Source organism: Onychostruthus taczanowskii, unplaced genomic scaffold (assembly GCF_017590055.1).
Source record: "Onychostruthus taczanowskii isolate IOZ18803 unplaced genomic scaffold, ASM1759005v1 scaffold74, whole genome shotgun sequence".
NCBI classification, from domain to species: Eukaryota; Metazoa; Chordata; class Aves; order Passeriformes; family Passeridae; genus Onychostruthus; species Onychostruthus taczanowskii.
Genome location: NW_024505229.1, coordinates 3,751,285 through 3,778,360, shown reverse-complemented (window position 1 = coordinate 3,778,360; position 27,076 = coordinate 3,751,285). Strand labels below are relative to the sequence as shown.

General features: G+C 57.0%; 1 protein-coding gene across 1 annotated transcript in view; it reads right to left on the bottom strand.

The window, feature by feature from the left end:
• The window catches only part of PPFIA4 (PTPRF interacting protein alpha 4), a 39,190-nt gene extending 12,440 nt beyond the window's left edge, over positions 1-26,750 (bottom strand). Inside the window, exons 1-15 of the mRNA XM_041422640.1 lie at positions 26,674-26,750; positions 19,888-20,840; positions 11,950-12,051; positions 11,678-11,842; positions 11,086-11,160; positions 9,419-9,514; positions 8,689-8,910; positions 8,136-8,282; positions 7,898-8,032; positions 7,197-7,280; positions 6,270-6,401; positions 4,637-4,699; positions 3,375-3,466; positions 504-645; positions 80-285 (exon numbers count right to left, since the gene is read on the bottom strand). Coding sequence (XP_041278574.1) covers positions 80-285; positions 504-645; positions 3,375-3,466; positions 4,637-4,699; positions 6,270-6,401; positions 7,197-7,280; positions 7,898-8,032; positions 8,136-8,282; positions 8,689-8,910; positions 9,419-9,514; positions 11,086-11,160; positions 11,678-11,842; positions 11,950-12,051; positions 19,888-20,124 — 1,898 coding nt within the window. The 5' untranslated portion in view covers positions 20,125-20,840; positions 26,674-26,750. The remainder of the gene's footprint in view (positions 1-79; positions 286-503; positions 646-3,374; positions 3,467-4,636; positions 4,700-6,269; positions 6,402-7,196; positions 7,281-7,897; positions 8,033-8,135; positions 8,283-8,688; positions 8,911-9,418; positions 9,515-11,085; positions 11,161-11,677; positions 11,843-11,949; positions 12,052-19,887; positions 20,841-26,673) is intronic.
• Positions 26,751-27,076: the final 326 nt, after the last annotated feature.

Sequence of the window (27,076 nt, the reverse complement as noted above, 5' to 3'; positions counted from 1 at the left end):
GCAGAACCTTCTGGCTATTTGTTGTCCCCCTGGAGCCATTTCTGCACAAGGCAGTGTTGGGTTTTGGCCATGATCATACCTGATCTCTTCGTTGATGGCATCCAGCTGCTCCTGAAGCATCATGGCCAATGTCTGGGCATCTGAGTGCCCACCAGGAGAGAGCACATCCATGGAGCTGAACAGCGTCTCACGGTCATCCTCGTCCACGTCGGAGATGTCCGGGTCGCTGTCGAAGGCGTGAGGCCCTGTGGCCAGGACCCCACCTGCCTGGGCCTGCTCCCAGTCCTGGGGGAACAAAGGCCACAGTCCTACACAGCATTCCCATGTCTCCAAAAGCCAGACTGGTGATCTCCATGCAGGAATTCTATCTCAATGTGACCCCAATGAGATGTTCCCCCATCAATGCACCAGGAGAAGGAAGCTGCCCCAAGTCTCCACATCTGACCCTAATCCCAGCATGCAGGGCAGGAGCAGACCCTAACACAAGGGTGCACAGGGTTTACCTTGGCTGGCTCCTCTCTCCGGGCACTGAATCGTCCCTTCTGTGCCCGGGGCAGCCCCGGAGCTGCTCCGAAGGGCTCAGCTGGGGCGTGGACCACAGCTCCCAGCGGGAAGCGCAGGTCAGTGGCACTGCCCATGTGGGACCTGGGAAGAAAGAGCCCTGTGGGGGACATTGCTCTGTGCAGGACACCCTCAGGCTGCTCCCCTTGGAGCCCAGGCTTCTTGGGACAGAGGAGGAGGAGGAGCAGGAGGAGGAGACCACTGCAGGACGCCCATCCCAGCGATGTTTGGCCTGCTTGGCACGAAAGGATGCAAAACCAGGCTCTGGAAAAAGGTGCCCCATTCCCCCACAGGAGACCTGGAAATGCACTCACAGAATCTCTCACAGAATCATTGAATCACAGAATATCCTGAGCTGGAAGGGACCCACAACAATCAAGTCCAGCTCCTGGTCCTGCACAGACACCCCAACAAACCCACCCTGGGCATCCCTGGCAGCGCTGTCCAATCACTCCTGGAGCTCTGGCAGCCTCGGGGCCGTGCCCATTCCCTGGGGAGCCTGGGCAGTGCCCAGCACCCTCTGGGGGAAGAACCTTTCATGATATCCAGCCTAAATCTCCCCTGACACAGCTCCAGCTGCTCCCTGGGTCCTGTCCCTGCTCACAGAGATCAGATTCCCTTCTGAGGAATCTGCAGCCTCCGATGATCTCTGACCTCTGGAGACTCCCAGCTTTCCCAGACTGTCAGAAGTTCAGCCCTGGGCCTTCCCCTGCTGCTCCTTCCCACTTCTTTGTGCACCCATCGGGGCAACCAGCCAGTTCTGCCCCGAAGCCCCTGCACTGGGGGGCTGCTGTGGAGCAAGGGCTGAGCAGGCCCCTCCTGCCCCTCCCTCTCCAGAACAGCTGGAATGTCCCAACACAGCTTGTGTCTTCTCCATCCCCACGTACCCAGCAGGAGCCAGCCAGGGAGCTCTTGTCCTTTTTATGTTTATTCCAGCATTTGCATGAGAAAATACCCTGATGAGTGTCAGTCTCTTCTACCAGGCAGTGAGTGACAGATGAGGGGAAATGGCCTCAAGGGAAGGTTCAGGTTGGATATTGGGAAAAATTTCTTAATGGAAAGGGTGTTCAGGCCCTGGCACAGGCTGCCCAGGGCAGTGGTGGAGCTCCTACCCCTGGAAGTGTTCAAAAAATGGCAGATGAGGCACTTTGTGATGTGATTTAGTGGAAATGCTGGTATTTGGGTGAAGGCTGGACCTGATGACCTTGTAGGACTCTTCCAACCTTAATGATTCTGCGATTTCAATGAATAAAATTCCACCTGAAACATCTTCCAGGTGTGAGGACATGAGAATTGTTGGGACCTCCCAGCAGGAACCAGCTGGGACTTCTTCACCCTCCTCCTCCTCCTTGCCAGGGCTGGTGCTTGGGACCAGGCCCTGGTGAGTCCCACACCAGGCAGAGCAAGGCAGCAGCCTGACAGGAGGACACTTTGAGCCACCCATGGTGCTCACTCCATGTCTCCACTTTGCCCGGTTGCTCCTCTTGGCCCTGAAGACCCAACCCTGGAGCTGAGCAAGGCACAGGGTGATTCCTGGGCACAGGATGATTACTCCCCACATACAGGGCCACTGGAGACTCAAAGTTTGTTTAATTTAAGGTGAATTTAAGATGATAAAAGCAGCAGCCCCAGGCAGATGGTGGTTTTCCACCATGGTGGGCCAGGTTTGCAGGCCTGGATACAGAATCAGGTCACGCCTGGAGGTCAGGCAGAACAGGCCTGGAGACAAAATCAGCACCACGAGCAGCATGACTGAGCCAGCCTGGTGTGTCAGACAAAGGCACAAGCTAAGTTCCAGGATTTCAGAGCTGCTGCCAAGCTGCTGCCCACCTAAAACCAGATAAAAACACCTTAGACAAAAGCTGACATTTCAGCTGGAGGATCATTCTGCAATGCAAGATTTCTGCTGACTTTTCACCTGAGAAATATAAAAAAATCACCAAATTGTCCATCCTGCTCTTACAGACCCACTCAAAGAGGTCCCACACAGGCTCCAGACTCTGCTCCAGCACTCAGCACTTCATCCTCAAAGGATCTTCCTCACTCTCCCCATTTTTTCTCTTCATGACAGACAGAGGGTCTCTAGGCCTTCTTTCTGCTGACAGGTCCAAGGCTGGTTACACCAGCTCCTCCCCATCTTTTCCAGCCTTGCTACAAAGGGAATTTTCTTCACTGGTTGCTCCCACTGACCCCTTGCTGCCTTGAACCCACACTGGAAGAGCTCAGGGCAGGGTGTGGCATCCCAGGTGGGGTTGTTGTGCTGTCACCCTCCTTTTCCACCTCCATTTTCCTGGAGCAGCTCTGGGTATCCTGGTCAGTGCTGGAGGCTGAACTGATCCTCTGCTCCTGGTGCCCTGGGCTGGGACGTCCCCACATCCCAGCTGACTTTAAATGGAAGGGTGTGGGAGGACCATTGCTTTGGAGCAAGAGGGGTTTCACTCTCCTTTGCCTGCAACAGCTCCAAAGCAATTCCTCCTCCTGCCCCAGCCCATCCCCTGTAGCCCACAGGGGAAAAGTCCTCTGGTGAATATCCAGCTTTCAGAGCAAAATAAGTCCTAAGCCACTTGTGCAGAAAAACAAGAGCAAATTTGGGGCCATTCAGTTGGGCTGGACTATTCTCAAGAGTCCATGTCCCACGCCAGGACAGATCCATGGTGGGACAGCACGGCTGGAGCAGACCCTGCTGTGAGGACCCTGCAGTCCAGCGCTGAAGCTTGGGGACACCAGAAACACCCAATGCCAGCACCACCTTGGGGCCCCCAAAGCAAACTGCCCCCAAAGCTAGGGGTGCAGGGGTTTGCCCTGGCACTTACCTGGTATGCACACTCTCCACAAATGTCCCACTCCTGGTCTTGAGCTGATCCACCTCCAGCCTCAGCTTGTCGATCTCATCAGACAAACGCCGCTGTTTGGGGGGATGAGACAGGCAGGGCTTGGGTTTGCTCTGGAGAGTTGCCAGGTTTGGGCAATCCACATCCTTGGCTATTGCCATGCTTACATTCCCTTTACAGATCCCTACCCCAGGTTTAAAGCACCTTGGACATATCAGTAGAGAAACAGCTCATGCAGGCACAGGGAATGAGGGTGCTGGGGAGGGAGGACCAGGACAGACAGGCACAGGTGCTCAAGGAATGCTGCTCTGGGAGATGAAGGAAAACAGGTCCCACTTGGATGCTCTGGTTCTTCTCCAGACTGCACGTGTGTTCCTTTGGCAAGGGATTGGCAGTGTGGGACCCCCCAGCCAAACTTGCTGCTGGCCCTGTCCCTCCTGCTCCCAGCCCCATCCCCATGGGGAAGCTGTGCCCGCACCCCGTGCTCAGAGATGCCAGGGGAGGCTGCAGATGGACAGGGAGGGAGGGGAGAAGGGATCTCCCAGGCACAGCAGGATCCAGTCTGGGGGACAAACAGGCTGAGCCAGGGTGGCCAAAGTGCCAGCAGTGTCATGCAAGTCCCCAAGCTCTGCCCTGCCCAGACCTGAGCAGCCATGGCTGGGAAGCACAAGGAATAAGCACACATGCTCCCTGCAGGCAAGGGGAAAAGTAGCCCCCCTGATCCCCCAAAACCATGCATGAGACATGCAGCACATCCCAAAAGTTCCCATTGCTCCAAAAAGCCACGTCCCTCCAGCTTTCTAGCAAGGCCACTAGGGGTTCATGCAGATGCCAATGAGGTGCTTCGTGTGAGAGCAGGGTGTGAAGAGCTGCGGGGCCTCTGCAAGCTAGGCACAGGGCAGATCACCCCCAGTCTGAGAAAGCCTCAGGGGCCAAGGGGATGTGGCTCCCTGAGCCCTCCTCCAGGCCTGGATGAAGCCAGCCTGGTCTCACCACTGCACCCAGTGGGCTCAGGGATGGATGAGTGTGACAGGAACATGGATGGTAGGGAACTGACCCGGGGCTCTCCAGGGCGGGGGTGGCAGCTTCCACCCAGCTACTGTGTGGGTGAGTGTGTGGCCTCCTGCTGCTGGGTGCTCTGCTCCCCCCAAACTGGGGCATTTTTGGAGAAGCAAGTGCCCCTAGCCAGGGGCTGGGAGTGAGGCAATGCCATCACTGGGTCAGGTCCCTGCAGCCGCATTTACCTTGTCATGCTGGTGTTCCTCTATCTGCTTTTGGGTATTTTCCAGCTCTTGTAACAATGTATTCTTTAAGAAAAACCAAAAATAAAATAAAAGGGAACAAAAACAGGAAAGAAAAAGAGAGACCATTTAGGAAACGGCCGCATGGCCTCCCAGGAATGGCCAGTGTGGAATTCCTGTGTGGTGAACACCTGGAAAAGGCTCCCTGGGCTATTCCTCACCTGCCTCAGGTGCACAGGTCTCCTCTGCAAAGCTCCTGCCTCTCAAGCAGGGTGGCCACAACTCAACTCCTGCCCCGCTCTGGGGCTGAGCATGGCCATGGAGGGCGATGAGGCATTTGGTGGACAGGGCTTGAGGATTAGGAAATATATCTGAGAGAAGAACAACTCCTCGAGCAGCTAGATCAAAGGGAAAAATGTCCCTTACATCTAAGCTAGGGAGTAGGCAGCGGGGAAAGGAGAGGTGCTTATAGAATCACAGAATCATGGGATTCTTAAGGTTGGAAAAGCCTTCTAAGACTGAGCCCAACCATTTCCCCCCATAGCTGTGTTCACAGCTAAACCATGACCCCAAGTGTCACATCCAGGTTTTTGCAACGGGATGGTGACTCCACCACTGTCCCGGGCAGTCTATTACAATGCTATAATTATTTCCTTGAAAATTTTTTTTCTAATATCTGTCTAAACCTCCCCTGGAGAGTTTGTAACTGCCTGAACCAGTGCTCATTTTTGGTAAGTGCTGGCAGCCAAACAGGATCATTTTTGTGCATGAAAGACCTGGATAAATTCTCAGGGTGGGCAAGTGCTGGCACCAGACTGGGGAGCAGGCAATGCCCTTCAAAACGTGTCACCACTCTGGTCCCTGTTGCTTGTTGGGGTGGGATTTGGACTCATCCCTGCAGTTTGAGTCCTGCTCTTTATCCAGACAAATCTGCTGAGTAACTGGACATGCTGGCATAGCCACATTTGGTTGAGGACAGGAGGAGCAGAGCAACATGAGGGAGACAGAGCCAGCCCTGGAGGCGTCAGCTGGGGGATGCATCTGTGTGCTCTGACTTGCTGAGGGCAGGAACCCTGAGAGAGCTGAATCACCAAGGCCTGACCTCCCACTGGCACTCTGGGTGGGTCCTTGCTTGGAGCCAGCTGCCCCCAGTTAATTCCATTCACACTGAGGCAGCCACAGCTCCTCCAAGGAAACCCAGTTCCCCAGGAGTCAGGTGGGAGAAGGGAAATCAGTCTGCACCTTGGGGCAGGAAAGTTTTAAGGCAGCACGTGGAGGGATGGGCACTGTGACAGGATGAACACTGCAATTTTTCCCGCAAAATGAAAAATGGGATTTGCTCTGACAGCTGGGCAAAGGTGGCATCAGGGCTGCACCAGCAGAGACACAGGGAGGTGAGGGAAAGGAGCAGGACAAATCCTGCTACTGTGGGAGGTGGAGGGGAGGGGGTCTCCTTGAGTGAGGTGACCAGAGCAGTTCCCTGTGCTCCACCAGCCCCAGCACAGCCATGTCTTGCATGTTACCATTTCTCCAGCCCTGCACAGGCACTTCCAGCCCTGGGCCATGGCCGAGGCACAGAGGCACAGAGGGGCTGCAGACCCCTCAACCCCCAGAGGAGCCCTGCCCCAGGCAGTACCTTCTCCTCCAAGGCTGCCATCCTCTCCTTGAGGTGCAGCTGCAGCCGCTCGTTGGACTCGCTCAGCAGCCGATCCACGGTGTCCGAGAGCCGCTTGTTGTGCTCCTCGTTCATCTTCTCCCGCTGCCGCGCCTGGACAGACACAGGGACACCCGTGTCACAGCCAGAGGGGCTCAGAGCCCTCCTGCCTTCCTGTGCCTGCTGTGGTGTCAGAGCTGGCCCTAGGCCCAGCGTTTGGGGACAAATCCACCTCTTACAGCACCGGTTGGACCCTCTGTGGTGGCTCTGCTGCTCTCTGCCACCTCCCAGCCAGGGATGAACAGAAGAGAAAAGGATTTAGGGAGACCATGCCTGTCTGCCCCTCAAGAAAGCTTCTCCTATGTGTCTTCCAGGAATACCCACACTGGGGACACCTTCCAGACCCCACCAGATACTGAACTCTGGATTTTCAAACATCTGTCTTAAGGCAAAACATCTGGGGGCTTCCCCAGGGCCACATCTGTAATGTCACCTGGGTGACCCGAGAAATGGGCATCACAGCCTCCTGCATGGGCAGCCCAGCCCCGGCAGAGCTGAAGAATGGACTGTGCAGCTCAGGGCACAGCAGCTCAGCTTCCCTGCCCTTTTCATTCTGCTGATCCAGGCTTGGGGGAAGAGCTGCTGAAGCCTCCCCTTCCACCTTTTGGGGTTCTAGATTTCCCCAGGGAGTGAAGCTGAGAGAGAAGTGGGTGTGGAATATTACCAGCAAGTCTTGGATGCCTGGGAGAGAGGAAATCACAGCAGAGAGTGCCATGAGCTCCTGTGTGGCTCAAATTTAAGTGATCCTGGATGGGAAAGGATTAACCAGGCTGTTCTCCCAACCTGCTCTCAAACTGCAATCCAGGTGTGCCCAGGTACACAGGCACCAAGGCAAGGATCAGGACTTACCCTGGCCAGCTCCTGGTTCTTCTCCTCCAGCTGAGTCTCCAGCTGCCGGAGGTGCTCCTCGATGCTCCCGTGCCTCTCTTCTGCCTGGGAAAAGCAGAGCAGCTTTCTCGGATGATGCTCCCCAAAGCCATGGGGGCCCTGCTTCATCCTGGTGTCCATCTCTGCATCTGAGTCCTTCCTGGGATGCAGGGCTCTCTCCCACTGCCTGCATCCCTGCCAGAGCTCCCTGTGAGCCCAAACCAGCCCTGCTGGCATGGTGACAGGAGCTGGAGGTGCCCTGTGAGGCCTAAACACCATTCCAGAACCCATGGGTTGGGGATGGCTGCATGCATTCCTCCCTCCAGGCCTGCACCCTCCAAAATCCAGCCTGGTGCTTCCTCTTTCTCCTCATCTTAGAGTGGTCTCACCCAAGCCAAAGGGCATCTACACCAACAAGGCCATCCCCACCTTGGAGAAAGGGGCTGAGGGAAGAGCAAACCCCTCATGTGCAGGACACATTGAGGCCACAGCTGGGAAGGAGAGTGGGATGCCTGAGCTGCCATGAGCTCCACTGCTGCAAGGGGCAGCCAGACACAGCTCCTCCCCTGGTCCCAGCACTGCCCTCCGTCTTCAATCCCTTCCCTCCCTCTCCAATCCCTTCCCTCCCATTCCCTCCGGTCTCTGACGCCCCCTCCAGCCCCAGCCCCACCCGTGCCACTTGCCTTGGTGAGCGCAGCAATGCGCTGGGCCAGCTCCGCTTCCACCTCGGGCAGCGTCTCCGCCTTTCTCATCGTCTGCTGCAGCTTCTGCTCCGCCAGCTCCAGCAGCTCCTGCAGGTGCCGCGCCTTCTCCTCGCACTGCGGGACAGCAGGGTGACTGCCCGGCATGTCCCACCCCAGCACCCCCTCCTGTCCCCCAGGTCCCCGGGGCAAGGGGACACTCAGGGCCCAGTTTTGGTACCTGGCGGTGCAGAGACTCCTTGTTGGCCAACTCATTCTCCAGTTTGTCATTGAGGTCATGGATGGAGGTGGCCTCTCGTTGGGCTGCCAGGTACCGTTTCTCCAGTGTGGTAATCCTCTCCTCCATGTCCTCCTTCTGTGCCAGGGCCTGGGGAAGCGATGGGGCTGTCACAGCCTGCTCTGTGACAGCATTTTGGGAATAGCAGGGCCATCCAGCTCCTTCAAGCCTGGGACACCCCAAGTCCAAGGGGTGTGAAAACCCCCCTTGAAACGGGGATGAGGGACAGCAGAACGGGACAGTGACAAAGGGAGAGTCAAACAACCACAGGAAAACCTTCTAGAGAGGACACAGGTCACTGCCCCAGGTGTGCAGCACACCTGAGAGCCTGTCTGTAACCTCAGAGAAGTCCTACTGATGGACTTGGGGACAATTTCCCAAAGGCAGTGGCCTCTTTTGGAGAACAACAGGACAGTTCCAATCCCCTCCCAGCCCTGTGGAAGCAACTGTGAGGTCTCTGCCCTAGGCTGGACAGTGCAGAGAGACAGGGACTCACCTCTCGGAGGTCTCTCTGGTACTTGCTGCTCATCTCCTCAGATTTGATCAGATCCTTCCTGGCAGTGCCCAGATCCTCCTCCAGCTCAGCCACACTGGCAGCCAAGGCAGAGATTCGCTCTTTGGCCTGGACCACTTCAAAATTCTGCTTCTCCAGGAGCTCCTGCAGCTCCACCACCCGCCCAGCCTCGTCGTCCGGGTGGACGGAGCCATTGGAGAGGCGCTGCAAGGCACCACAGAGGGAGGTGGATATCGGGATGCTCCAAAGCTCCCAGGCTGTGGCATTGCCTGCAGCTACTCAAAGTGGAAATGTGGCCCTGCAGGGACTCAGTGAAGGGGTGGAAGTGGAGACAGGGGGCTCTGGGACCTCCATCAACAGCCTCCACAAGCCAGGCATGGGGCTTCTTAAAGGAATGATAGAATAGGGATGGCTGAGGGCTTACCAGAGCATCTAGTGGAAGATGTCCCTGCCCATGGCGGGGGCTTGAACAAGATGGCCTTTAAGGGCTCTTCCCACACAAACCATTCTGTGATCTCTGGGAAGTAGAACCCCTTGGAGCACCCAAGCACAAATTCAGTGCACCCTGCTCAGAAATAGCCTGTATCTACCAGGGGCTGGACCCAAAGAAGAGGGAAAACGGTTTTCAGCGCCCTGGAGCCAGCAGCAGGGACGTGGGAGAAATGACAGCCTCACTGAGCATGGTCAGAGCAGGGGTTTCCTGGGCTCTCACCTTCCATGGAAGCTTCGGGGCTGGTTCCTTGGGCTCCCTCTCATCGCGCTCACTTGCCGCAGGCTCCCGGGCGGAGCCTTGCTGCAGAGCTGCCACCTGCATGGGAACAGGGACTCAGCAGTGGGGGACAGCAGGAGGTGAGGCCAGTCCTGCTGCATCCAGGGCTGCACCAGCTTCCTGCCAGAGTCCTGCTTATGGCTGCAGGGGACCAGAGGGAGCAGGTGAGGAACAGCCCTGAGCTGGCACTGCTGGGGTCACACCTGGAATGCTGGGGGCAGCTCTGGGGGCCTCAGTTCAGGAAGGACATTGAGGGGCTGGAGCGTGTTTAGGGAAGAGAACAGAGCTCAGGAAGGGGCTGGAGCACCAGGAGTGGCTGAGGGAGCTGGGGGGCTCAGCCTGGAGAAATGGAGGCTCAGGGGAGCCCTTCTGGCTCTGCACAACTCCCTGACAGGAGGGGGCAGCTGGGGTGGGGGGTGATCAGGTTCTGCTCCCAGGGAACAAAGGGATGGGACAAGAAGAAATGGCCTCAAGCTATGCCAGGAGATGGTCAGGAGGGACATTAGGAAAAAATTTTTCCCTGAAAGGGTGGTCAGGCCCTGGCACGACTGCCCAGGGCAGTGATGGAGTCATCATCACTGAAGTGTTCAAAAAACAAGTGGATGTGGAACTTCACAATATTGTTCAGTGGGCATGGGGGTGTTTGGTCAAAGGTTGGTGGTTTTTCCAGCTTTAATGATTCCATGATTCTAAGACAGAGGAAGTCAGAGGTGCTGGGAAGGCTCACCACTGAGGGAGGTTTTCCTGGTGAGCCCAGGATCCCAGGGCTCCCTCCCAGCTCACTTCACTGGTTTACAGCCAGACAGATTCTGAACCCAGTGCAGCAGGAGAAGGGGATAAACACTGGCACTGTGTCCTGCTCTGATAGGGGAGGATGGGGAATGGTTCCTGAAAGGAGAGGGGTCTGGGAGCCTGGGAAATACCATAAGACTTATCCTGGGAAATGGAAGGAGGAGCAAAATTTGGCCAACAGAGGCTGTAGGAATAGCTCCTTCCTTTTGGGACTAGTGGCTGGGCACAAACTCCAGGAAGGAAAACAGAATTCATGCCTCTTCAAGAACTCTTTATCTCTGGAAGTGTCCTAAGCCAGGTTGGACAGAGCTTGGGGTAACCTGGGATAGTGGAAGGTGTACCTGCCCATAGCAGGGGGTGGAACGAGATGAGCTTTAAGGTTTCTTCCCACCCAAATGAGTCTGAGATTCTGAGATGACCATAGCTGGAGGTTGGGGACAGCAAAGTCCCAACCCCAGGACTCCAGCAGGGAAGAAGATGGGGGATGCAAGATGAGGTGCTTGAAGTAGTGTGATTGGGGTCTCTGCCAAATCAGAGCAAATCCCACGTCACCCTCAGCCCCCTGGAATGATTCAGATTCAGACTGTTTTTGTCAGTGACATGAATTCCAAACAGCAAACAACAGGGAAATGTCACCTGTGAGACAAACAGTTTCCAGAATCTTTACAAGGTCTCCTTAAACACAGACAAACCTTCAAGTAAACAGCAATTTCAGAACAAAAGCCTTACATCAAACCTGACCAAATGCAAATACCACATGAACTCCCAAAGGTAACAGGGAGCATTCCCAGCCCAGCAGGTGCCCAGGTACCTCTTACCTGCCGGTGGGCATCCACGAGCTGCTCCTCCAAGGTGGCCACTCGCTCCAAGGCTGCTCGCAGGCGTTCCCTCACCTGCAGGTGAGTGAAACAATGGGAAAGGCTGTTATTTATCCAGGATGAGGGTGTCCAGGATTTAGGCACACTCCCAGGCCTGTTTGCTGGGCTGACAGCCAGGCTCAGATGGATTCACATGTTCAGGATCATCCAGCCCATCACAGGGGGTTAAATTGTGTTGGAGAAAACAGGCTGGGCCAGTTCTTGGAGATCTATGGCCAGAATAGCCTGGAGAGGTCTCCTAGCAGAGGAAGGAGATGCTTGAGGTGAATGAATGAGGAGGGACAATGAAGACTGACCCAGGGTGTCAAATGCCACCACCCCGAGAGTGACCTGGAAGAGTTCCCTGTCCTCAACAGCCTTCTACCCAGAGGATACACTGGGCAGCCCTAGCAGCTCCTCAGTGCAGCTTTGGGATATCCAAGACTTTCCTGCTGAGGGTCCCCATGTCACCTTAAAAACACAAAGTAGAAGGGATGGAGTGGAGGGCTGGGAGAATGAGCTCTGAGCAGGATAGGTAATAACAGCTTCCCACCTTTTCATCCAGCGCCTTGTGATGTTCAAAGAGTGACTTGAGTGCCTTGAGCACCTCGACCTCACTGGACACCCCAGATGGCGACTGGGCCTGCCGCTTGACCACGGTCATCCTGAGGGAGCGCTCATGCCGTGACACCAGGCACTCCAGGTGCTCCAGCAGGAGCTGCACGGGGACAAAAGAGGGGCTGTCACTGCCAGGATGGGCCCAGCAGCCCCTGGGGTCCCCCAGTCCCAGGACTGAGGGCCTGCCAGCAGGGTCTCCAGGCTTACCCGGGTGTTGTTGCGCTCGGCTTTCAGCTCTGAGATCTCCTCCTCCCTCTCCAGGAGCTGCTCCCGGCAGGCGCTGAGCTCCCGCGTCAGCGTCGCAAACTCCTGCAGAGAGCAGGGACAGGATGGGATGGAGTCAGCATTCCAGCCCCACTGCTGGACCTCCAGCACAGCATTTCCCATCCAAACCCAGCCAGGGTATCACTGCGGGGAACGTGGAGAAACCAGTGGAGAGGCACAGCCAGGCCAGGAGGGGATTTATTCCTGGCTTCCCTCATGCTCTGGACAAGGAGAACACAGCAGCTCAAGATTTATCTCACTTGGTTTGATGTCCAATGACACAAGAAACTGTTCCACAGCTGCAGAGGTGGTCAATAGCATTTAAAGCATCCAGTCAAGACCGCCAGCAGGCTCCCATTCCCACTGTCCCCTGGATGAAGCTCCCACCTTGGAGGCTAAAACTCACCACAAAGCCATAGCTGGTCAGGATGAGTCCCCTGGCCCTCAGCCAGCCTCTGCCATGGCCTCAGGACCTGGAATCATCCAAAACTTCCTTCCAAAAGAAAGAGGTTGCTGCCTCAGTCCAGCATGTGGAGCCCCAGCGAGCTGCATATGGGGCACCCCCAGGTCCCGAGTCCCAGCTGAGAGGGATGGGGCACAGCAGGAGATACGCCAGGTGCCACCAACTCTTGCTGCTGCCACCACTTCCTCCAGGAATGTGACAGCCAGCAAGGAAGAGCCATGCCCAGAGAATGCTGCACACCCAGCACATCCCTCAAGACAGGATGAAAGCCACAATCACACTTGTGGCTGTGTCAGAGGGGAAGGAAAACTCACTCTGAAGTGTCTTGGATGCAGGAGGGCTCCCTTTTCTATAAAAAATAAAACCCAGGCACCTGGATGAGCGCAGGAGCACCTCCCATTGCTCCCAGTGTCTCTTCAGTGGTGCCAGGCCTAAGTGAGGTTTCGCAGCTGGGATTTCTTAGGGTGAGAAATGCAAATGCAGGAACGTGCCATGAATTCACACCATGTTGAGTGTTGTTGGAAAGAATTTTAAAAGGCAAAGGATTTCAGAAGAAGCCAAGAAGGATTTGATGGAGCATTAACAAACCAAATTTCAAGAGGGGGCTGAGAGCTGCTTTACAGCATGAAATTCTTTTTCACTTTAATTTTCAGGTTTACCAAATAAAACCGCTTCAAACCGAAGCAAAGCATTGAGGCTTAGGCTGAATCAAGTGCTCTGCTCAGCTCCAAGTGAAACCTCCTGTGACAGCTGAAGCTCCAAGAAATCCAGAGCTTTTACATCTGTTTGCCCCAGCCAGGTTTTCCCTCTCCCTCCCCTCCCCAAACCTGTCCCACTGGTGGGGTTTGTAGCCTGGGATTGGTGGGGAGGGTGGTGCCACTGGTGCAGTTGAGACCCCCACAGTGGGACAGGATGTAAGCAGGTTGCAGTGAGGGGAAAGGAGAAAGAATCACTGTCCCTACAAACAGCTGCTTTCCTGCCTGTCACCTGCCTCAGGCAGCTGCCACCCCACACCCCTGCTCCACATCCCTGCTCCAGCAGCCCTGCTCTGACATCCCTGCTCCACATCCCTGCTCCAGCAGCCCTGCTCTGACATCCCTGCTCCACATCCCTGCTCTGACATCCCTGCTCCACATCCCTGCTCCAGCAGCCCTGCTCTGATATCCCTGCTCCAGCAGCCCTGCTCTGACATCCCTGCTCCACATCCCTGCTCCAGCAGCCCTGCTCTGACATCCCTGCTCCACATCCCTGCTCTGACATCCCTGCTCCACATCCCTGCTCTGGCATTGCCCCAGGGCCTGAGGTCCCCGGTTCCTTCCCAGACCCCTTCCTGCCCCATCCATTCTCCAGGAACCACTCCAGCCCTGCAGTGTTCCCTCCTCCCCATCCCTTCTTAGGGACCACTCCAATCTGGGATCACCCCTGGCCCCACCCCTTCTCCAGGGATCCTTCCAGCCCTGGGATCACCCTTCTCCCCACCAGTTCTCCCCAAATCTGTCACAACACCCCATACCTCGTCACTAACCTCTGCCATGGCACACCCCATACTTGCTTTGGGACCATCCCACAGTCCCCAGAGCACAGGGAACCCTCGGCAGATCCAGCTCCACTGGGACCCCGCTGTTCCAGCCCAGCCCTTCCCGGAGCCGTGCTCTGCCTGGCGCTGGGATCCCGGTGCGATCCCGGTGCGATCCCGGCGGGCTCAGCCCGGCCGCAGGCACACGTGTGCATTCCTGGGTTATGCAAGAGCTGCCAGCAGCTCCCGAGCATCCCTGCGGATCAGAGCCGGGCTGGGAATGCCGGCGAGCAGAAAGCAGCAGGGAGATGTGCTAGAGAGGTGCCTGTGCATCGCCACAGATTGAGGGATCTGTCACTCCCCCAGTGCCTCAACATGCCAAGAGACAGGCGGCAGGGCTCCAGGAGCTTGGGAAAAGCATCCTGGCAGCCGGGATGGCCCCAGGAATGTCTTCCAGCAGCCCGAGCTGTAAACGTCGGGGACGCATCAGCTCTGTGCTTTTCCAGCACCAGGGCAGGACCCTGCGGATCCAAAGCCTCTCTTCTGCACTGTGGCTGGAAGGGGACCCCGGCTGTGGACATGGATGCTCTTCCCACAGGGGTGAACAGGGCAGGGCAGCGCGGGATGGGTGGGACAAGGCATTGGAGGCAGCAAGAGGACATGGATGGCCAGTGCTGGGGACAGAGATCACCAGCACCCAGCCTCCTCTCCCCACATTCCCTCGCCGTGGTGGCCAGGCTGTACAGATGCTCCTGCAATCAGGATTTCATCCTGAAAGAGGGGATTAAAAGGGAGCAAATCCTCTGGAGAGAGAAGCAGCCCCTGCTGCGGCCAGCCCGGCGCACACGCGGTCAGCGGGTCACAGCCAGGGCTGGGCACAGCACAGAGCTCCCGCCAGCCCTTCCCCAGGGATGCTCCTCTCCAAGCCCTTCATCCCGATAGGAATGCTGGCTGCATCCTGTGCTCTGCATCCCACATCCTGTGCCAGGCCTGGAGCACCCCACGGCAAATCAAAGAGCCCTCGGTCACTGTTCCCCCTCAGGGAAGGCTGCAAAAATGAACATTTACATCAAAAATAGCAACAGCCCTGCGGCGAGCCAGGCCAGCAGTGGGGTCAGCCAAGTACACAGGGCCTGAGTACGATGCCTTGGGAATAAAAAATAGGAACAAACCACTCCAGCTCCCGGTTGCAGCCACCTCCCTCAGCCCCGGCTGTGCCAGATGCCAATGCTGCCACCTTGCTCTGGGTCACTGGTGGGCACCAGGCAGGTTTGGGACCATGACAAGCTGTCCCAGCTCACGGCTGCAGTGTCGCACTGTGAAGTGCAGCCTCCACCCCCATCCACACGTGTGCCATAGCCCTCCATCCCAGCAAAGTGGAGATAAAGAGGATCCAGATGATTTTCCTCTGCCCTGGCCATGGCCAGGAGTCTCCCAGGCGAGGCAGAGGCGCCTGCCCTGCTCTGAAAAGCTCTGGGACTAAACAGGGACACCTATAAACAGATTAGAAAGTGAAGGAGAGGTGCCTGATCTCCAGTCCAAGGGTGGCAATGAGAATCCAGCCTGAGAGTCCCTGGGAGCCTTGCAAGCCCAGCAGTTCAGGGAGGGGCCAGTTTGGATTAAAACCAAGCCTCTCCCAAGTGACTGACTGGCCCCAAGTCTTGGTCTTCGGGTGAGAGGGAGCAGGATGGAGGGAAGGAGCAGGATGGAGGGATGGAGCAGGATGGAGGGGTGGAGCAGGATGGAGGGATGCTGTTTTCAGAGCAGGGAGGGAGACCAGGAGCACCACACAAGGTGTTGAAGTGGGATGCTGTGGACTGTGACTCGGATCTTTAGTCAGCACCAGGCATGTTGGGGGTTTGGGGTTTCCCTCCTTGGCTGCATCAGGGGGGAAGGCACAGGGAAGAGCTGAGGGGGGTCAGGAACCAGCACATGGAAATGGCTGGAAAAGCACGGAAAGGTTTAGGAAGCTCAGGGGAGAAGGCTCCAAGGCCTGTAGCATGGAAAAGCTGAAATGCCAGAGTCCTCAGCCCAGGGCCCCCTTGTGTCTCTCCCAGTGCTGCCTGCAGCACAGACAGGGATGCAGCAGGATCACACCACATGCAGCAACATTCCCTGTTTGTGGCAGGAGCATGGCTGCTGCTCCAAGGCACCCAAGCCTGGGGACAAACTGGCTCCAGCTGTAGGATTAACAGGATTTTAAAGCCCCTAATTGGAGAGATTGCTCCTGATGGGAGCGGCAGGGGATGGCTGGGAAGGATGCCCATGCCGGAAATCAGCGCTGCTGACTCGGCATGAGAGGGAGAGTCCCATCCATCGTGTGCCCGTGTGGCAGCCCTATCACCCCTCTTCTTCTGTCCCAAGAGTGGAGCAGAATAGAGAGAAAGCCCCAAATCAGAGACGAGGGGATAAACACAACCCCAGCAGTTGCAGCATGGGATTACACAGATTAAATCCTGCTGGGTAAACCCAGGGCTTCGACCATCACCCACCCCCAGCGCTGGACACCAGCACCTCCCAGACCTCCTGGATACAACACCGGGGCTCTGCAAGAGCATCCTTGGGGAATCAGTGTCCTCCCTTCATCAGGATGTGTATTTCCACCTGTGATTGCTCAGGGAGGAGCACTGTGCAGCCAGGCAAGCAGGAATCCAGCATCTCAGCATCCTAGTCTTGTAGGAGCACAGCCAGCTCCAATACAGCTGCCAGATCCCTCCATCCTTCCCAAAATCTGGAGATGCTTTAAGGGTCTTACCTGGTGGGTGTTTTCCCCACCTGGGCTCCTGAGGCTCCCATTTACCTGCTGGTCTTTGCAAGTTAACTCGAGATATACTTTGAAGTTATATGTGATTGTTTGATGTCAGGACCTGCCCCAGCTCCTGGGGGACCTCCAGGGAGTTTAGGCTGTCTTAGGGGGTTTGCTCACCCCAAAAAGGCCAGATCTCAGCTCTCCAGGCAGCCCAAGAGGCAGCAAAGGTGCAGCAGAGCTCCATGGAAGGAGAAACTGCAGGAGGTCTGCATGGCCATTGCAGCCCACAGCACTCAGCCCTGTTGAAATCTGGGAGTGTGCTCTCCCTGACACAGCTGGGGACAGGGACTCCTGCCAAACCTCCAAGCCATGGCAGGACAGGGAGGAGCTCCATCCCACACAGGACCCTGAACTGCGAACGCACCTGGATGCACCAGGAGCCCTGAGTATCACATCCCCTTGTGGCGCCTGCCCCCAGGGGAAACTGAGCTGGGGGCCTGGGCAGGAGGGAGCTGGGAGCAAAGCCAGGGCCTTGGGGGACTGCTGAGAGCACCCAGAACCTGCCCAGGGCTTGGTCCCCGGCCACAAATTCCCTGCAGAACAGGGGGGCTGGAGCTGGAGCTTTCAGCCCGATTAAGTCACATTCAGCACTCCCACATGAATAAATAAATCATGTAAGAAGCATTAAGGCAGCTTAGTCTCCCCAGGAAATCGCCCTGGAGTTCTGCCTTTTGGGGGGCTGAGGGATGCCCCCATGGACTGGGGGTGGGGATGGTTCAGCCATGCAGCACTGGCAAGGGGGAATAGGAGCTACAGGCAGGAGCATCCCGGGAGCATCCCTGCAAAGGGGTTTGCCCTGGACAGGCACATCCCCTGCCTGCCCCACGCCTGGATCTGCACAAGATGCACATTCCCAGCCTGTCCCTTTGGATTCCATGCTGACACAGCAGCATCCAGCTGCCACTGTGCCCTGAGCGGGTGCAGAGTGCCACGTCCCCAGCTGCCACCCAACCCAGCCTCACCAGGCAGAGCATCCCCCAGCCTGGCTGCACCCAGGGAACACTACTGATGAGCCTGGGTGCCCAATCCTGCCCTCAAAGAAGGGATTCTCCCAGAAATCCAGCTTGCATCCCATTCCCAATGGAGTCTGAGACACTGCAGGAAGCTCCTGGGTAAAAGAGCTCACAGAGAAGGAGGAAGAGGGTGGGACAGACCTACGGGATGCTCCCCAGTGCCCTGGGGAGAGACCCGCGCCTCCCGGTCCCACTTACCTGGTACATGCACATGCTGGGGTTAATCCCATTGGGCAGGTGAGCGCCTCTGGATGTGCTTCCCTTGTTCATGCCGAGCCCTCATGTCCGGGGGAGAGCACGGGGGACACTGGAGGCCACCGTGTCCGGGCGCGGAGCCCCCTGCCCGCGCAGGGACCGCGGGAGGCAGCAGAAACTCCGGGGAATTCCCCATGGGACCAGCCCCCGTCACATCCCGGGGCCGGAGGGGCCAGAGGCGGCCCCGGCCAGGCACGCAGCGGGTCGCGGGCACAGCGCTGCCAGCGCGTCCCGGAGCGCTGACCCAGATTGCTCCGAGCACACCCCGAGGCTCCCAGGGCCCGTCCCCGGAGCGGGAGCAGAGGCTAAATCCGCGCATCCCTTAATCCGGGATGCTGCGGTGGGGCGGGCAGAGCGTCAGGGTGACCCGGCTTGCTCTCTCCAGAGCGGGGAGCAGAGGGACTGAGCCCCCAGCACAGGGAGGTTGTGGTGAGACTGGATGCACCCAGCACCTGGGTACGTCTCAGCAACTCCCTCAGGAAGGTAGACTCATCCAGAGGGACTGCAGGAGCTCCTGGGAAGTGCTGTTGGGTGTTTTGCTCTCAGCATCTTGGGCAGAGCCAGGACCAGCCTAGCTCTGCGTATGGAGCAGCTGTTCCCAAGCTGCTTTCCTCCATTCAGATAAGGCAAGGATGCAGAAAGCTGGCCAGCCAACAGACCAAGCTCTGTCCTCGCTCATGCCACTAGTTTTGACCCATTTCCCATCTCTCCAAGGTGCTCCAAGCCCCAACACCCAGGCAAGGAGGATCTCAGTTTTCAGCACTGCAGAGTTAGAACAGATGCAAACATTTGAAGCCTCCTGCTTCCATTGGCTGGTGGGCGCCTCCCACACAATACCAAAAATGGAGCAGAGCAACAGCCCCCCAAAATCCCTGTTACCCCACGTCTGAGCCCCGGGACTGTGCTATTCCAAAGGATCCCACAGGGATGATGGGCAGCTCAGACTCATCCTGCACAGCCCTGTGACACTGGACTCATCCACCTCACCTCTTCTAGCCTGAATATCTTTGCGGAAATCAAGACCAGGACTCTGGAGTACCTGAAGACAGTCCTGCATGTGGATGAACCAGGAGCAGAGCACCAGCAGAAGCCCCAAGGCAAGCCCTGATTCCCCAAGCCCTGGGCTGCTCACTGAGCACAGACCTCTGGCAGCCTCGCTGTCCTCTGCTCCCTGAGATGTCCCAGTTCCCACCAGCTCTGTCTCCTCTCAGGACCAAGACTGAGATATAGAAGTCCCATTTCCACTGGGAATGGGGCTGATGGAAAGGAGCCCTCCTGGCGAGGGAAGGGACAGCAGTGGGGCTGCTCTGCACAGTGGGGAAGGAGAGTGATGAATGGTTATGTCCCAATCTAAAGTGCCAATGTGGGCTCAGCACTTTCTGACATCCCAAAAAGTTGATTGGAGGCAGAAAGCCAGATCTGCTGCTCAAAATGAGCTATCTGCTCCCCCAGGTTCATCCCCCAGTGGACTGACTGACCCCACAGGAAGCAAAGGCTCTGCATCTGCCTTGCTCTCACCCTGGGGTGTGCTTGGGGAGGTTTTGCCCCTTCTCCAAATCCATTCCCCTGTGGACAGCGGGATTGCACTCCTACCCATCCTCAAAGACCAGCAAGGGTATAGAGGAGAAGGGGACATGTCCCAGCTGGCTGTGGCTTGACCTGAGAGAACCTACAGGATTTACTGTTGACACGAGGTGCAACACTCGCGGCAGCATCACCACTGTCACACCAAGCCAACCCTCCGAGGGCCATGAGCTAAACCCCACATGCAATGCCCCTCGTGTGCCTCGGGGCAGGCTCTGCTCACGCCAGGGCAGGTCCTCACCTGCGGGAGTGCCGAGTTCAGCTGCCTCTGGAGCTGGTCCCGCTCCCGGAGCGTCTCCTGCAGGCGGCTCTGGGTGACAGCGAGCGTCTCGCGCGTCTCCCGCAGGGTGTCCAGCAGCTTGTCCCTCTCGTCCAGCATGTTCACCATCAGCTGCTCGAAGTCAGCGTCCGCCTCCGAGCCCTGTGGGGGGCCCAGCGGGTCCCCCTCGCTGATGGTGGGCATCACCTCGCACATCATGGCTGGGCTGGCTGGGGGAGGGTCCCGATGGGGCTGGGGGTGTACTGAGCACACGTCACATCACTGCGGGCTCCCGGGGCCAGGGGAGCCAGCACGGGAGGGGACAGTGGGGTGTTCAAGGAGGGGGACTCCCCATCCTGTCCTCCTGTGTGCTAAGCAGCAGCTGGCATCACTCCAGCAGGGTGCAGGGATGTCCTGGGCACCAACAGGGTCCTCGCAGTCACCAGTGCCCCGCTCACTGCTCGTCACTGCCGGCTCCCGCTGCCACCTCTCCTGGGTCCTGTGTGTCACCTCTCTGGAGTCCCGTGTGTCACCTCTCCTGGGTCCTGTGTGTCACCTCTCCTGGGTCCCGTGTGTCACCTCTCTGGAGTCTCGTGTGTCACCTCTCTGGAGTCCTGTGTGTCACCTCTCCTGAGTCCTGTGTGTCACCTCTCCTGGGTCCCGTGTGTCACCTCCCTGATGCCTTTCCAAGGGGCTGCAGCATCCGTGACCCACTGGCTGTTCAGAGGGGGACAAAACGATCCTTGAGGATTTGTCCCAATGGAGAGCCCAAGCCAGCACAGGGAGGGTCCAGGGAATGTTTGGGCTGCCTGGGCATGCTGAGGAGGGCTCTGGCGAGGATGGGCTGTTTTCCCTACAGCTGGATGACGTGTCACTGCTGACGTGGAAGCGTGTCTCTGTTGAGCATCACAGTTCTTCAAATACCCAGCAGTGACCTACGGCAGAGGGGACAGAGATCAGATCCTTCCTGCTGCTCCCAAAATGCCCAGAGACCTGCCCAGCCCCCTCTGCCTCCCAATCAAACCCTTGAGAGCTGCACCAGGCAGGCTCAGCACCCGCACGAATGGGCTGTGCCAGGTTGTAGCTCCTGCGCCCGCTACACCAAACCCAGGATGGCACCAAGCTGCAAGAAACAGCAACCCTGGCACCCAAAATCCTGCAACTGCCTTTGGCATTCACATCTCCTGGGCCAGGATACCATGCCCTCTGGGGAACTCCTGGCTACCCAGGGCCCCTGTGGCCCCACTGTTCCCCAGCCGCAGGGAATTTGCAGAAAATCAGGCTCCAGCCTGAGTTTAGCCCAAACCTGGCAGGAGGTCACAGCAACAAATGAGTTGAATGATTGGATTAATGTTCCCCCCTCCTCTAGACAGATGTGCTGGGCCCAGCTGTTCAGTGACAACTGCACTCCAGCACATCCTCCCTTGGTCAAACCTCTCTCAGGGGATGAAGGCAGCAGCATCCCCAAATTCCTGCCCAAACACAAGCACCATGGATGAGAGGCTGAGGGGAGAGGCAGAGCTGACATTTGGGCAATATATAGGCTGGATTAAAGCATGGCTGGACCTGAGAACCCAGCCCAGGGCTGATGCTGGAACCCATAGCCCCACCTTCCCTAAACCATCCCAGACAAGGTGCCAGGTGGGGATTCACAGTCCTGTGGGGGAACTTCAGCCCTCTGCAGCCAGGTGAGGGTCCCCAGCAGCAGGGGTGAGTGTGACACTGCCACCCCAGCCACCATGGGGACCTGCTCACCCCGGTCACCATCTGTGCCAGGGGACGAACCATGAGCAGGGCTCAAGTTGAGCAGCAAAACACAACACGGCAGGCCCAGGGTGAGGAGCGCTGGTCTAGAGCTGCTTCTGGGGCAGGCCCCGCTCCAGTTTTCAATTTTCCAGACAAGATGCTCAAGGATAGGTCTGAATATTCTGAGTCTGTGGATGCATCTGAGGCTGTGGCTGCCCCACCCCTGGAAGCGTCCAAGGCCAGGCTGGACGGGGCTTTGAGCAACCTGGGATAGTGGGAGGCATCCCTGCCCATGGCAGGGGGGGGACTGGATGAGCTTTAAGGTCCCTTCCAGCCCAAACCAGCTGTCATTCTGTGTCACTTCCCCTTCAAACTCTCCCCCCCCCCACATGGATAAAAAGCACCTGCACACAGGCCTGGGCCAGAGCAGCCTGTTCTGGCCCTTTGGGCTGGGATGAAAGCTCTCGTGTCCAACAGCTCAATGCACAGCAGGGACCTGCCCTGATAAAAGGTGACACTTGTGAGGAGGTGCCTTTGTCACACCAGCTACTGCCAGGGCAGGGGAATCAGAACTCTGCTCTTTGGATGACATTGGCTCATCAGCTGAGGGGAAGTTTGACACAAAAAGCTCTCTAAAAATAGAGAGGCTCTGGCAAAAGCAGCAGCCCCTCACTGTGCATCCTGTGTGATGCTGAGAGCCAGCTCTCAGGGGACATAGGACAGGGCTGTCCCACAGGTGGTGTCCTCCCCTCCCCTCACAGGTTGAATCCTCAAGTGGGATAAAACCTGTTGTGGACATGTAACACTTTCTTGAAGCTTGGAAGGTTGTTCACACTGTCCTGGCTGTTGGAATGTGGATGACCAGGGTAACTGTGGATTCATGGGATAACTGCAGAGGACATCCCATCCCAGTGGGATCCCACAAAAACAAGGCTGGTGGAGCAAAAGGCACAGAGGGAGGGACCATTCCAGCCCCTGCTCTCCTTGGGTTGAGTTGGACATGAGCCTCATCCCCGTAATTAAGCAGGGAAAATGCTTTCCAGTTCTACAGCCTCTAATGAACAGCCCCAGGGGTACCCACAGGCATGTGGCTCCCTGACAGCTTTCCTGGGGTTAAGAGGTCCAGACTCCAGGGAGACCAAGGGCCAAGAAGAGCAGAAACCAGTCCTACCCCAGGGCTAAGCTCTGTTAATTTGGGTGCAAAGCCTAAATGAGGTGACTTGCATGCCCTCTCCTCTGCCTGAGGGATGAGCATGGAGAAGGAACACCCAGGCTGGGCAAAGTCTGGCAGCTCCTGAGCACGACTTGAATGAGCCCCATAGGCATGGCCCCAGCCAGCTGCTGGTGGGGAACTGAGAGAAATTAGCAGATTAATTAAGATATATTAATCACGGCATGGAGGGAAGAGCCCTGAAAGCCCTCAGGGAAGGGAAATGCTGCAGGTAATGACCAAGACATAAATCTGACCAGTGATGATGGGATGGAAATTTATCCCAGCTGCAAAGGAGAGACACCCTTACCATGAGGAGACTCTGTAGATGCCAATTCCAGCAGGGCCACGGCAGATTCCCACACCCCCATGGGGCTGGACCCACACAGTGCAGGAAGAGGCACAGATTTACATCCAAGAGCTGATTTTCTTTCTGCTTCCCCCATGGTTGAGCTCCTGCACGGGTTGTTCTGGGGGGGTTTTGTTTCACTGCAAACCTGCTCCTGCCCACAGTCACATCCTGTTATTCCTGTGTGCTTGAGCAGGGAGATGGGGAGATGAGCACAGCCAGTCCCTCAGCCTGGGGAGGGTGATCACAGAATACAGGGATCTTACACAGCTGGTCCAGGATGGACTCATCCCATTCCACTGGTCCCCAAAAGCCTCTGTGCCCTGTCCCTGAGGATGCTCAGTGAAGCATCAAACTCTCCTGGACAAGGCAACGTTGGTGACCCAGAGCTCCCCTATGCCCAGGGTCTGGGGGTGTCTCCACTGAGGGAGGTCACATTCCCCCCTCGTCCTGGACCACCAAGGACACAAACAGAGGTGTAAGGCAGGAGCTGCTACAAACCCCTGCAGCTGGGGCAGCCCTATGAGCAGGGTGAGACTTCCCACCACCCCAAGAGCAGCCAAAGCCCCCCTGGCCTGGCCTGAAACCCCCAGGCAGTGGGGACAGCCAGCCCAGGGCTCCTGGAGCTCTCTGTGCCTCCCAGGATGATGTGGCACTCTGAGAATCCCTCTGCCAGAGGGTCCCTGGCAGGGAAATCCAGGGGGATGCTCTGCCACCTCCGAGTGTGGCTCTGGACACAATCCAGCCCCGTGTGCCCATCCTGGCTGGAACCATGGCAAAATCCAAGAGTGGAAAAATCCCTACACTGCAGCAGGACCGTCCACATCCGTGGACAGACACTGAGCTGCCTCCAGCATCCCCATCATGGATCCATTCCTCCAACAACCACAGGGACACTCCTACCCCACGGATTTGTGAGTGATCATTTCTGGATTCAACCACTGCAGCTTTCACAGCAACACCAGAGTCCCAGGAGTAGCCCAAGCTCTACAACACCCAGAGTCAGGGCAGATGCAAAGGGTTTATTTGGGACGGCATGTGAAGGAGCCAGGACCAGACTGGGTTTGATCCCTGCTGTCTTCAAGACCTGTGGAGCAGGAAGTGAGTTCAGTAAGCAACAGGCACAGGTGAGTGTGCAGGAATGTGCACACAGGGACAGGGATACAGCAACACCCATGGAGCCAGGGATGTGCACATGAGCAGGAATGGGCAGAAAGATCCTTTCCAGGGTCAACTCTCCTCATTTCTGTCCCACCTCAAACCTCGGGCTTTTCTCCATGCTCCAAAAGCAAGAGAACCTCACACATTCCCAGGCATCTCCCCCAGGAAGCCCAGCTGGAGGGGGCACACCCAGGCTCTGTCCCTACCCAGCAAAGCTCAGCAGTTCCAAGGCAAACCCACAGATGCCAGCGGTCACTTTGAAGGACCTTGGGGACATTAGTGTGGGTGACAGCCCAGACACCCTGCCACACTGCTGTGACTGCAGCAGCAGTGAGGGCACACCCAGAGCAGCTCTCTGTTGCTGGAGGTCAGAGGGGCCTGAGCTCGCTCCCAATTAGTGCCTGTAAATCTCAACCTTTCACAGGTCTCTGGGAGAACTCCCTAAATGCTCCTGCCTGGCTTTAGAGGGCCTTAAGTGCTGGGAAAATCATTGGGTAGAGCCTGCAAGGAGACAGCTGGGAGCTGAGCAAACACACACTGCACAGCTCCAGCCCTTGCTGGGTATTTTTAGTCCCGTGGGGCTGCCAGGCACAGGCTTGCTGGGAGCAGGTTTCTTGCCAGGGAAAACGTGTTCACTTTATTATCCCTTCCCCCTTCACCCCGAAATGATGATTTCCCCCCTTTTTGGGATGGAAAACAGCACCATCACATGTTGCCTGCTCAGAGAGGCCACTTCCTCATGAAGGTGCCCAGATGTGGAGCAGCTGATGGGGAGCAGAAGGGGTTTTTGCCCTGGAACTGGTGATTTGCTCAGCACAGCTCAGCAGTGAGTCAGGCTGCCTGTGGGATGCTGGGTCCCAGGGAGCACCCTGGCGTTCCCTTCCCAATGAGGGTGAGAAGCACCTACAGCTTTACCCACACACAGAGGATGGAGACAGCCTTGTGTTTCCTTTCTGAGCAGCTCCACTCCCATCCCAGCCCTGACAAGAGGAAAAGCCTCAGTGGCTCTGTCAGCAGGACCATCGCCCAGCAGGCAGCTGGCAAAGAGGCTTTAACACACTCCTTGGAGGCAACAAGCTCTCAGAGACTGATCATCCCATAAAAATGTCATTCTGATCTTTTCTGCTCCTGGAAAATCCTCCTCAGCTGCCCAACTTGGCCTTGGAAGCACAGAGCTGGGGTGGCAGAGCCCACAGCAGCACCCCTCACTCCCAGCTCCCTGGCACAGGAACAGCCTCCCCTCTGCCCAACCAGCCAAACTCGGGGTCCAGCACCTACACTGACCTCCCACACTGACCCCTCTCTGCCAGATCCAGGAGGGACCAGAGTCTGATGCCCTTTTGCTGTTAGTTTTGCCTTTCAGGAACTTGTGACCCCAGGACAGGCTGCAAGTGTTGCATCCTGGTATTCCCAGCAAGCTCATCCCAAACACTGCCCCTGCAGACAGAGCCACATCCCAGCACAAGTCCTGCCACCCTCACTGAAGTCAGACACCACTTGGAAGCAGCCAGGACATGCTGAGCCACCAACCCACCCTTGCCTACCCCAGGGAAGGTCAGTAGTGACCCTCTGAGCAGTGGGATGGCAGAGTAGGAACATCCTCACCATCTCTACCAAGCCACAGAGCCCCTTTCTCCTACCCCCAGTGAGAGATGTGGTAGTTAGAGGCTGGGAAAAGATACGGCCTCATTCCAGCTTTTCTCCCAGGTCCCCTCATTTAGTCCCAGGATACATTGTGGCCTCTTGGGACCTCCAGTCCCCTGAGAAGGACAAGGAAGATCCAGTTTTCCATGGGGCCCATATGGTAACAGTGCTCCCAAATTCCCTAACGCAGCCCCACCGGCAGGGAGCTGCACAGATGGTCCCTGGCTGGTGCCAGGGGCTGCCCGTGGCCAGGACACCCAGGGATAACAAGGGAAATGAGGCATTCTGGCTGGAAATAAGGTGCCATTTTTCAGCAGCAGAGGATTGGACTCCCGTTCCAAAAGGTGAGATGGATTTACTGAGATCGGGCTGGGAATGTGGTGGAGACCTGAGGAAAGACCCGGCAGTGCCTCCTCTCTCATCCAGGTCTGGGAGGTCTCCTGGGGTCCCCACACCTGCAGCAGTGTGTCCTTTGCCCCCAGTGTGACAATGTCCAACTTGTCCCTTGTTGGAGACGCAGCAGTGGCAGAACAGGACATTCAGGCAGTGTCTCCAGGGTTTGGAGCTGTCTCAGGTGTTGGGAAGCCCTGGGTGCCCCTAAAGGGTGGGAACAGGGGACATTGCAAGCAATAAAAGGCAGCTACTCCCAATATCTTACCTTAAAGGACACACTTCTGCCCCAAAGACTTGCTCCAAACCCATGAAGCAGTTCCCACCTGAACCATTGCTCACTCAAGTTGCTAAACCAGAGGAGAATCTGCAAGGAAAAATGTCCAGATCTGACAGTTTCTTTGCAGGGAGCAGTAAATGCTAGCATTGCACTGGTATTTATACTTCCCAGTGGGAGGGGAGGCATTACACACCACTTCCAGAGGGTATTTTCAGACAGCCACCTGCTCCTCTTTGTGCAGAGACACAATTGTTCCTCAGCAAAACCTCGTCAGACAAGGAGCCAAAATCTGCGCTGGGCCCTGGGGGGAGGAGGGAGCTGAACCCCCAGGGCTGGCACCCAAACACGGTCACACAGACACCTACAGGAATCTACAGGACTTTGTCACCTT